This window comes from Struthio camelus, chromosome 7 (genome assembly GCF_040807025.1).
Source record: "Struthio camelus isolate bStrCam1 chromosome 7, bStrCam1.hap1, whole genome shotgun sequence".
In the NCBI taxonomy this organism is placed as follows: Eukaryota; Metazoa; Chordata; class Aves; order Struthioniformes; family Struthionidae; genus Struthio; species Struthio camelus.
In genome coordinates, this window is record NC_090948.1 from 2,047,501 (window position 1) to 2,059,870 (window position 12,370).

At 37.3% G+C, this 12,370-nt stretch overlaps 1 protein-coding gene across 12 annotated transcripts in view; it reads left to right on the forward strand.

Moving 5' to 3' along the window:
* The window catches only part of EBF3 (EBF transcription factor 3), a 124,870-nt gene extending 113,313 nt beyond the window's left edge, over positions 1-11,557 (forward strand). For 3 of the 12 annotated variants that reach the window (XM_068951404.1, XM_068951403.1, XM_068951400.1), the window contains exons 14-16: positions 931-1,119; positions 1,517-1,714; positions 8,818-11,557. In XM_068951404.1, coding sequence (XP_068807505.1) covers positions 931-1,119; positions 1,517-1,714; positions 8,818-8,849 — 419 coding nt within the window. In that variant the 3' untranslated portion in view covers positions 8,850-11,557. The remainder of the gene's footprint in view (positions 1-930; positions 1,120-1,516; positions 1,715-8,817) is intronic. The other 9 variants (XM_068951398.1, XM_068951399.1, XM_068951401.1 and 6 more) reach the window with 4 other exon arrangements.
* The last annotated feature ends 813 nt before the right edge of the window (positions 11,558-12,370 follow it).

Here is a 12,370-nt window from a genome sequence, read left to right on the forward strand (position 1 = left end):
TTTAGTATCAAGTAAGCGTGTCTACATATCTCTACCTGTTTTTTGAAAATTTACACAGATGAATCTAATCTGATGTCTGTGATTTTTAAATATTTCATGTATAAGCATAAGCGTGACTTATATAGGTTACTAAGAAAAGTAATAGTTCGTTTCATTTACATTTTGTAATGTAAAATGCATATAGCATATTGCATTTAAAATTAATCTTGATACTAATGAAAGGAGTGAAACCAGATTATTAGGTATGTTCAAAACCGTATATTTTTGCTTATAACATAATTATTAAATTGATTGCTCAGAGAGAAATAAATTGTTGTTTAAAATCCTGATTCTGCTATGTTTCCTCTTATAGAAGATTATGTCTTCTAATGCATTTCCAAGCTAGTAAGCCTTATAAAATTCTGTATTTGGTCTTGAATTAGTTTTCACTGATGACTACACCTTATGAAAGTACTAGCTTATTGTCAGTATAAAAATATTAATCATAAAATGAAGACCCCGAAACAGCCTTTTTAAAGTTAAATCACTGCAACAAAAAAGTTGTTGTTGTCAGCTTTGGCATTTGAAGGTCTGGAGAGGCTGCAAGTTCATTCAGTATGTTGCTACAAACCAGGAATCAAGCCTGTTGATAATTGCTACTAAAGACAAATGTGAAGGAAACTGACACAGCTGGATCGAAGAGAGCTTTTGTCGGCTGTCTGTGCTGAGAGGAGAGACAACATAGAGTGCTCGCGGATGATTTAAGTAGGGTTGGCGTGATAAGGTTATCTGCAACTGCAAGAGTTGATAGGGCAGTAACAGACAACTTAGAGCAAAGCTGTGCAATCAATTAAAACTGTGTAATATATGATGCATGAGGAAACCCCCCAGCCCTAAGTTTATATTATAAAATAACATTATCTTTTTGGGGTGGGGGGGTTTCTAACACAGTAGGTTACAGTCGCAACACAAGCAGTGTTTCCCCGCGAGGATATGTTCCGAGCAGTACTCCTCAGCAGTCCAATTACAACACAGTCAGCAATAGCATGAATGGATATGGCAATGCCGGCATGCCCAATCTAGGTGTACCAGGTTCCCCTGGATTTCTTAATGGCTCCTCAGCTAACTCTCCTTATGGCAGTAAGTGTCTATTTTTGGTAACACATCATCATATAGATTCATATTTACTACAAAATCAAATACTTGCATTGTTTTGATTTTCTATATTGTGAGCTACTGGATAAAAGGAGGGGTGACTCTGGAGGCTGGACGTAAAAACGAATATAATAAATTGATCTGTTTGTGCCATAATACGATCTCAGATAGAAAAAAAATTGGACTGCACAATTTGTAACAAAAGTCCAACACAAAAGAGTTTGCCTGTTATCCAGAGAGTGGCCAAGCCAAGGCATTTCATTTTTTTTTTTATATATATATTTATATATATATTTTAAGAGGCAAGGCCCTATCACTCTCTTTTTCCATGTTTGCCGTGAAAACCTCAATCTGAGTCCTGATTATTTTTGCTTTATTGCAGTAGTGCCGTCAAGCCCTACCATGGCAGCCTCTTCGGTCACCCTCCCTTCAAACTGTAGCAGTACACACGGCATTTTCTCATTCTCACCTGCCAATGTCATCTCTGCAGTGAAACAAAAGAGCGCCTTTGCTCCTGTTGTCAGGCCCCAAGCCTCTCCTCCACCATCTTGCACCAGTGCAAATGGAAATGGACTTCAAGGTGAGCTGGATCTCTCTCATTTTTCTGTGTATTGCTTTTTGGTGCATACACTAAAGCTATGATGATATATTTTGGAGAAAGGTACCTTACTATATTTTTAGGTTTCTGGTGCTGTCAAAATGGTGTCATAGCAATGCAAAATACAGTAGCACAAATGATAGGCTAAAATCTTAAGCAAATCTGAGTTCACTTTTAATACTTGCATTAGAGAAAACACTAGGTTTTTTTCTGGCATTTTCCCTTAAGATTTCAAACATTAAATTTTAAAGTAAGCATGTATCCTGGAATGCTTCTTGGAGATTTTTGTGTACTCTTTGCATTTCTTTATGCATTTTTTGGATACATTTCTATGGACTTTTAAAATAGTACTATTCCAGCATAATGTGGTGCAATTTCTTCATTTTACATATGCTGTAGTAGTTATTTTAAAGTATGTCAAATTAGTATAAATCAGGCTAAGCTCTCCCTCAGTAAACTAACCTCCCTTGAGCGAGCTACTCACCTGTGCGCTGAGTTTGCATGCTCCGCTGGGCCTAACACAATCTCCTATTGTAGCACTAAACTAGTTACTTCCTTATGTGAATAACTAAATATTTTAATTAAGGCAGGCAATTCTAGGCTTCTGCTTTTTTTATCTATGTGGTTTTATATGGGCAGTGTAATGAACAATTTATAAACCATCTGCAGAGTTTACATGGTCACCCGCTGGTAGTGGGGCAGGCAGATTTGTGATACAGTGTAGCTTTTGTGGAAAAATATAAAAATATGCCAAAAGAAGTCTTACTTTTTATGGTATGTTTCAAAATTTGAATGATAATATTGTCAGATTCATTAGAATCATTCAACAGGTTTGCTTGCCTACATTTTACAAATCATGAGCCTAGTTCTACAGTGCAATAAATTGAAGCGCTTCAGACCTCATGGAAATCAGTAAGGGTTGCAGACACTGTTACCTTGGAGGTCGTGACTCACATTTTGTAGTTAAGATGTGGGTAAGGCAGCATTATTTATTCTTTGTATTGCTAAGAGATCCGTAACAGAATAGGCACTCGCAGATAAACAGATGAAGACTGATACTTTGATTTTTCAAGCCGCTTACTAATTCTGCATACCTACGTTTTGCGGTATGTAGCTTAAGGTACTTCAGAGAGACATAATCCTACAGAACTACCTGTCTGCCAAAAATCAAGACCATTCGAGACCAGTATCTCAAAATGGACATGCCTTTGTTTTTTTATTAACTTCTGAATGCCTTGGTCCAAAAAACATAGCATCTGAGAACTTATTATGCTTGCAGGTCAAGGAGGGGCTGAGGATCCAGCTACATAAATTTCATCATAGGATGGATGTTAAAAAAAAAAGAATAATTAGATTAACAATTTAGGTCATTGCATATCTGTTTTTAGTTGAAGCTTTACTGTGCTACAGTAAGTTAAATACTACACCGTGTATAAGCAATATTCTTAGAAAAGGTCATCCATTCATGAAATAATACAGTGTCCTTTTTTTATTAAAAAAACACCAGCTTAAGAATTAAATACTGAAATAAAGTGAAATAAAATGTGACGCACACAGCGTAGATCTGAAGCAGCTATTCTGTAGTGGGTATTTATATATATGTGCTCATTAACTTTTTGCTATTGCTTTACTGTGAAAAAATGAAGTTATTAGAAGATCTAAAGTAAGATGATCTGAATTTCTGTAATTGCAATATGTAAATAAAGAGCTTCCCATCAGATTTTCAAGATTTCAGGTGCTTAAAAGATCTAGATTAGTGCAAAATAGGATTTTCAGAAGAACCTGAGCAGGCTAAATGCCCAATTCCAGGCTAAATTCCCAGCAGATATCAGGTGGCTAACTTCCTTTGGCCCCTTCAAGAAAACCAGTAAACACACATCTTCATCCTCAAAATGCTTTTCATATAAATGCCTGGTAGACTACTTTGAATCAACCAACTCTGACTTTGTTAAACAGGTCAAGAAACTGGTTCTTAAATTGAGGCCCAGCACTGCTCTGGACTAAAATTTTTCTGGGCTTAGACAGTACAGTAAAGGCCTGACTATCCCTTTAAACCTGTCTGGATGATATTGTAATCCAGCCAGCGGACCTGGTGTCATCCATAATAAATTCCATCCTGCAGGCGTTGCTAAAAGTCTTAAGGATCTCTGTGTTCCATTCTGTGAGATCTTAACTGTTGCATTACAAAGCTGTCCCTACCTATACTGGGCGTTCGAAACTTCTAAAATCTGAAGGTATTTAGAGTTAGGGCTGTGCAGATACTTCGGTTTTTGGTTAAGAAGCCAAACTGAAAATGAATAGGAGTGTTGATCTGAAAAAAAAAATTTTCGTCACCCAACTGAAACAGCTGAACTGAATCATTTTGTGTTGAACGAAATGACCCAGGGAAAATAGCAAGAATGTCTTTCTAGTCTGATAATTAGAACACCAAGTCTCAGGTTGGTGACAAAAAGTTGAATAATTTATGCATAGTAGAACAGCACCAAAAGGGGGAATCGCACATTTCCTCACCCTGTAATACCATGTATCATGATAGTTAGGGTACTCTAATGGAAGGTAAAATATGTGGGTTTGAGTCCCCTTCGGCTGAAGAGAAAAATCAAATTGCATCTGATGTATCCTTGGTGAGTTCCCGTATCACCACAGTAGAGAGGCACCATCATTTTTTTCCAACCAAAGCTATTCAGTTAAATCAAACTGAACTCATGAAAGGTTTCAGCATGACAACATTTCACCCAGCTGTCCTTGCAGATCTAAACCAGTGCCTTGAGTTGAGTTGAATTGCAGCTAGAATTGGCTGGCAAGACAGGCATTTTCTGGAATGAATATGTCATATGCTTCCTTCATGAAACATCATAAAGTAAAGCCAGCAATGCAAGAGCCACTTATTTACTCTGCATTTTACCTGTATAATTATTTGGGAGATTTCTGCTTCCTTCTTCCTTTTTTCTTAGTCATTTGTTGTCACTGAGCCCATTTTAAAGTTTAATTAGTTTCTTTATGAACACTCTGCAAGCACCTTGAGAGTTTTCTGATCAGCACATTTTATACATTAAAATAAAATATGGAATTCAGGAGCTGCAATCCAATACAGTTAAAGTTTTGCAATGATCTTGAGGTACAGAGCCTATATTATAAAGCTAGAGGTGAAAGAACTGAGTAACAGCTAAGAAAATCTGCACCTTAGGAAAGGTCACAGCTATTTAGTCAAGTAAAGATAGAAGTAAAATCCTGTCGTCACTATTGCTCCTATGTACTTTGAGGAGGATGGGGGTAAACCCTGTTTTATGTATCTGAATAATGAAGGATGACATGTTCTTTTAATCAAAGGGAAGGATATCATCTCTGTCATTGCTTGTTCTGTTGCTTTCTCCCTGCATAAGCTCTGTTGTGAAATAAAACTCAGCTGGCTAGTTTTCGCCCAGTATCAGGAAAGTGGGTTGACCACACTATTGCAAGGCATCAGCATACCAAAACGACTGGACCAGGATGCCTCGTATTTTCCCTATGAAGCTTTGTTAGCACTGCGAACAGGCAGGGACAGATAAGAACTTGGCAAAACCCTACACGTAACAGTCCTTCAGACGAGGGTGACCTTTTCATAGGGGTTGCGGGGGGCGGTTAGCAGATAGAGCTGTTCTAGTTTGTGGTAACATTACACTAAGCAAGGCCTATTTGAGTATAGCACACTAGAAACAAGATCTTGCTACTAGTAGGCAGGCCCCCAAAACGCTATATTTTAGGACTTACTGCCACAGAGCCAACGTAGAGAGGTCTGCCCCAACAAGGGATTCACTTTTTCTGAAGAAATCCAAGACAGAGTTTAACAAGGAAGGAAAAAGAATAAAAATGAAGACAAACTAGTGAAATGTCAGGACACCCGTCATGCAGGCAATTCCAGCTGGAGCTAACATGTATTCTTCTTTCTTGCTACACTCATACTCCCTTCCTCTTTCTGTTGTGCATACATGGATCCTCTGCCAACTTACATCATAACTAGGGTCCAAACTTGGCAGAGTAACTCACAGAGTGAGATACCCCTCTCTTTGTTGTACTGCAAGTATGAATCACTCATATGACTAAGTCTACAAAGTAGGGTCTTTGGGCCTTATCCAAAAAAATGCAGTCTCGTTAACTTTGTATGACTACCATTAGATAGCCTGTGCTCAGATAGTTAAGTACTTGCATATTTTTTTAAAAGCAGGGCACTAGAGTTTGGGTTCATCAGGGCAGACAGCTTTTTTTCTGGTTAAAACAATGTACATATAAGGTATGGAGTACAATTTTTAGCGAGAAAGTTCGAGCTTACTGTACAGTTGGAAGTACAATATGTGTTTAAAATTCAGTTTTCAATTGTAATTTATTTTTATAGATGGTGAAAGATACTGCACTCTGGTCAAACTTTATGGTTGTAATGCAGAGCGAAAGGTTCTCTGTATTCTTTTAAAATTGCAGTCTGCTTAATTTTCCGGTCTCCCCCCAGATGAAACTATTAAAATTATTATTAAAAAACTAGCCACTCCATTTTTCTTTAAGAAGGCATTTGGTATCAATTTGCACAGAGAGAAATGTAGTGGTACGATTGTGCAGAAATACACAACTGTCAAATATTGCTACTAAAATAAGTACTGAAGTAAATGTATAGAGCACCAATTTTGCTTTTTCCCCTATTGTGCAACAGATGGAATTCAACAAAAATGGCTAAATGGATTAAATTAAGAAATTCAGATTTTTTTTCCAGAAAAGTATGCAGTGGACGACCTAAATTTTCACACATCATAAGTCAATCATGAGATTACAATAAACTTGTGATTAAGTACACTATATTACTACCATTAACCATGTGCTATGAACTAATAGATTTTTGCACACAACTCCTGGAAAAAAAATCTGGACTTTTTTTCTGCTAGATTATTCTTCGGAGAAACAAGTGAGCTAGTCTGTCCTGACCAGTCCTGCTCTTTCGTACTTTGCTTAGAGTGCTGGCAGAGCACGCTCCTGTCTGCTTGCCGCCAACCTCCGAGACATAGCCTTTGTGTCTCAGCATCATCTGGATACAGACCAAGATGACGGACCCTTACTGAATCTGAACTCAAAAGAGTAGGCGGGTACTGTATTTTGGGCTGACCTGTGGGGATGCTGATGCTGATCTCCAAAGTGATTGGTGATTGTATTGCAGCATAACAGCACCTCAGAATAAGTTTCTGACGTGATCTTGGCAGGGTGCCCTCCAGTCGTGGATTTTATAATCGTCCAAACTAGAGGACCTTTACGTGGACCTCACAGCCTCTTTCCTGCTCCTGAGCTATGTGTCCTCCAGGGAACGGTCCCTGCTTATGTCTCATGCTGGCAGGCAGTCTGGTTTCAGACTGGGTTCGGCCCCAGAGCTGTGCAAAATGCTCCTGCATCCCCCAGTTTGCATACACCCTCTATAACCAACGCTCTCACTCCTCTCTTCCCTGGGACTACATAATAAGCCACAAACGAGTGGTGCCAGCTTTTCAGCTGGCTGAAAACCTGCCAGACCAGGGGGATTTATGATCTCAAGATCTGCTTGTTACCCCAGAGCTGTTTGTCAGCAGAATGACATGAAAGGGACGCAGAGAGAATTCAACCTGTAAATACCTGGTTAAAAACCTGGTTAACCAGGTGTAAACCCATGACGAACTTCTCCTTTAACCGCAGCTGATATAATGCGGAGTGCAGCAGATTTAACGGAAACTTAGTATGGAAGCCAAATGATTTCATTAGAAAGGGTTCCTTTGCAACTTCTGCCAGTGCTGAAGTTTAAAATCTGCAGGAAAATTGCAACTTTTTAATTTTGACACATTTAATACTTCTGATTGGGGAAATAGGTAGCAGAATTTTAAACTGTAACCTGTTTTAAGAGTATCACTTGAGATCTATTTTAAAGTTAAATAGGCCCTTACCAGTCCTTTATGGACTATAGGTCCTTACAAGCTGATGTAGTTGCCTTTGATGTCTGCTGAATCACAATTGCTTGGGGCGCAGATCATGCCAGTTAGAACAATTCAGTCTTTTACGCTGCGTTGCTGGTGATTATGGGAGATTATATTACATAAGAACTGTGTACATACACAAGTCTTGCAAACCATAAAGTTGTAACAGTGACTCTGAAATAAATTAATATTGTGGAAATTAATGAACTGAGAAATTGAAGTTCACATCACTACATGAACAAATTTATTAATATCTGTTGTACATAAATTAATGAGAAATATCATTATGACAAAAATTAAACAACACTAAAATTAAAGACTGTCTAAATTATATTTCTACCAAGGAGTTAACTGGAAAAAGCAGTAGATTTTGGCATCTCAGTGTTTAAGTGTTAAAAAAAATGAGATAGCTAGTCAAGGATATTAATCTTAGGCCTTTTTATAGCACTTGGTCTACGGATTTCAAAGCAGGTGTACGGTACTTGGCTTTGATCTTAGAGAGTCCTTGACTTACTCGGCCCTACGATTATGATAGAGTACAATTAGCAAAGTGTCAGAATCGAGGTTTTCTGCTTCGGTCCCAGTTCTGGGAGAAAGAAACTGAGGTTAGTCAGATTTTCATTTAGGGAACTTGAGAAGTGTCTGGTCCTTGACTGGTGAGTGAGCTGGCCTTGTCTGACATTACCAGAAGTGACCATGTTGTTTCTCAGCTGTCAACAGAGCCCGTCTCTGGGGAGTCTGGCCCATGTTGCTATTAACAAAACGCTAAGAGAAATATCACACATGTGGGAGCCAGGATGCTCTGCACAAAGAGTTGTCAGAATCGGCTTTTAAAAAGTGAAGCCTTTGCAGGCTGTCTTGTTAGAAAAGCACTTTTCTGTTGTTTCTTTCTGCTTCTGCGCCCAGTACATGAAGCCGGATATGAAATGACAGTGCTGTTACGCACAACCATGTCATTATGTAAAAAAGGTTGAGCTGTTCAAAATGGCCCTGATTCAAGTCCGTCCCTTTCCACGAAGGCCCCTAGTTTACTTGGTTGAGTGTTGCGTTCGTTTTGAACCACGTGTGCCTTCTTCTGTGAGAGTTATAATAACATTTTTTTCTCTCTCTCTCTTTTCCTTTTAGCTATGTCTGGGCTTGTAGTCCCACCCATGTAAAGTCACTTTTGTTTACCTACCGTAGCACCAAGCTTCAGAGGATGGGCTTAGGGGACAAGTTTAGTATATTAAGACATGCTGATGGAAACAGTATCTTCAAACAAAATCAGCAACAAATCGAAATGCTACAAAAAAGACTTTGTTTAAAGATTTTATTTAAACTATTAAGAATCTACATGCAAACAACCTACTTCTTCATGAACAATTCCATTTTATTGACTGAATTTTTCTCATATTTTCACATTTCTCAGTCCTGAAGAATAAGGAAAAAGCGACGCCTATTTTGTATAAAGTTTCTGATTACGTCTTGGCTATGTCTAGTACTTGCTATGTGTTGGGAGAAACTTTGTGGATGCACCATTTTGATTATCATGAAACACTGATGAAAAATGCCTCCGAACATTTTTCTGTACTCATAACTAGATTCACAATGGTTGTGTATCTCTATAATGTGAAATATTTTTTTGTGGTGGAAAAAAGGGGGCCAAGGAGGTTATGAGCCATCAAACTGGAAAAAGGATGAATATATGATTAGAAAAAAAAAAAATTGGGGAGCAGGGGAGGGTGTGGGAGGGTTTATCATTGCTTAACTTCATCTTAATGAAATGGAACTTTGTAACTTATTGTAGTTAGAAATTGTAACTTTGATATTGAATTCTCTTGCCTTCAACAAGCACACTGACAGAGAAAAAATTGCTACTGTCTGTTGGTAAAAAAAAAAAAATATACTTCCACTGCTAGAGCTTCCTGTTAAGCAAGTGTGATCTGCAACATTTTTTCAACTTTTGCTAGCACTGTATACTATTGCATTCTTAGGCTACTGTGAAGTCTATGTTTCTTGTACCAGAAAATTGTCCTTTTGACTTCTAGATCCTTCTTCCCTAATGTGTTTTGTATGTGGTTATAAAATTGTAGACTTTTGTGATTTTGCCAAAGTTGTAGCTAAATATTTATACACTTGTCTTGAATTTTTTTCAGATCCACTTAAATATTTAGAAAAGCAAATTTTATTCCTTATGAAGGTTATAAGGAATAAAATAGTCTTATTCATTGCAACACTTTCTTTCACATAAACACTTGCAGTCACTAAGGGAATTTATTTTGTAACATATCAACTATAAATATTGTATTTATCTTTGAAATTTTGTATATTGCTTTTCATCATTTTTTCTTGTATGTGTTGGTTTTCGTCATGGCCTGGTATTGTGATGCTGAGAATAGCATTAAGCCAAGAACAGTTGCCTTCATGTTTTTCTTTTAAATAAATTAGTGTCCGTACATTTCATTTGTACTTCATAAAGTTGCTATTATTTAGACTTTCCATCCTTTTTTTATTTTTGAGGAAAAGTCAAATTCATTGTTTATTTTTATATTATTTTTAAGTTATCAGAACAAATAATTTTGAAAAAAAAGTTGTTTGTTGTATAGTCAAATCAAAATTGTGCCACATGGCTGTAATGAATACTAGTAGAATATGTGCATGTGATACAGCCACAAAAAAGATGACTCTATTTTGTGGCTGAATTTCTTTCTTTCTTTTTTTTTTTCCTTCCTTTCTTTTTTTTTTCCTTCTTTCCTTTTTTTTTCTTTTTTTTTAAGATTGTAAAAAGTCATTTTTAGCTGCCACCCATGACTTTGCCACATAGCTGAACTGTGCTTACTGGAAAAATTCAGAGGCCTAAAGTTTAAAATAAAATTCACTTCTGATGTTTTAATTAAAATGTTTGCCACATTAACTTCTCTGATGCCTTAAAAGTGAACTTCTTTGAAGAACTTTTGTGCTGTTTTATCACAGGCTTACACCACAATTGTTAATCACTACTTCATTTGGATGATTTCTGGTGTAAAAAAAAAAAAAAAGAAAAAAGCACAAACCTGGTGTAATTATATCACTCCTTTATGTGTCTCCTTTCTGCTGCACTCTGCATATTCCTGAACCCTGCACTGTTTAAAAAAGATAATGGTTTCACATGAAATCAGGATCATACCTAATTTTTAAATGTTTGGGGTTTGTTTATTTAGGTTTATTGGTTTTTTTTAATGGAACTTTTTATAATAGACCCATAAATGACTGTGCTTTTTAAACTGGAATGACCTCCTTCGTATATTGTGGCTGTTAGTGCCAAATCCATAGAAAGAAACGTTGAGTTTTTTTTACTTTGCACTAAATAGTTTTCAAATGCAGCACTGCAAAACTTTTTGCAAACTGCAGCAGAATTAAACTTTCAACCAAAAAGGAGGGATCAATTTTTTTCTTTCTGGGCAAAATGCACATTTTAGTAAAGCGTTTATTAAAGGGTTTTAAAGAATGATACAGTCTATCACAGATGATAAATGTCTTGCACATTTATTTTGTGATAACTAATAAGGCTTAGCTAAGTGGAAAAGCCTGAGAAGTCACTTTGGAACTGAATTGCCTCAGTTATATTTTGTCTAAGTAAGGTTTTGATCTAAAGAAGAGGTCACGTGTACATGTTAAGAAAGTTTGCAAGTTTCTTCATAAATGCAATCTGTTTGTGTTTTAGATTACTTAGTCAATGCACTCATTGCTTCATTGTCTCCAAACTGAAAGCTTCACTAAATGGTAGATTTTACTGTTAAAGACCCTACAATAAGATTGTTTTATCTGTACATTTTTTCATATATTTAACTGTATAAAAAATGTTCATTTTACACAATATTTAATTAAAGTATTTCTTGTCTGTGAATTTCATTTTTAGTAATTTTATCTGGTTTGATTATTAAAAAAAACCTGACAAAACACAAAACAAAAAAGCCACACTGGGGGTTTCATTTCTAAATGTCAGCAGTCATATTTATGTCTTGGTTAAGCAGAACATAATCCACGAGGTGGGCTTGTCAGGGTTGGAAAGTCGCCGGCTGGCCAGCCAGGAGAGCCTGTGCTCCGGAGAGCGGACAGAGGAGCGGAGTCAAGAAGTGGGACTTCTGTGCTACGGTCTGGCAGTGACAGTTGTTCCTCAGCCTTGGTGACGTATTTAACCAAACCTGTGCCTCAGGTACCCTCTTTGCAAAAAAAAAGATAAGAGTAGAGCAAACTTTTTCTATTTTTCTGTGGTGTTGGAAAACCCTGTGAGGGGAAAAGTGATCGTAAGCACACCATGACCCCGCGTTTCCCATGCAGGGCTGTGGCACTGACGGTGAGCATGCTCATCTTTTAAGTGCTGTTAAGAAAGCAGATGTTTTTGCTGACTGTAATACTGAACACAAATAGTTTATCCTTTGGATTGTAGTATATGCAGTGTACGTGAAATATGAATATAAAGAGTTAGGCATGATTCAAAGCCTCCTAGTCAGAGAGTATTTTTATGGGAGACGATTATAATGCTAAACCTGAGCTACAGGTCTGTGTTCGCTAGCCCACGTGCCCTGCGTCTACCTGCATAGCTCAGTGTGCCCGTAGCCACCAGACGAGAGGGTATTTCTACAGCAACAGAAAAATGGCTATCTATCTGAACAACAGAAATGCATAGCCAGACCAGTGAAAGTATTTGCCTGTTAGT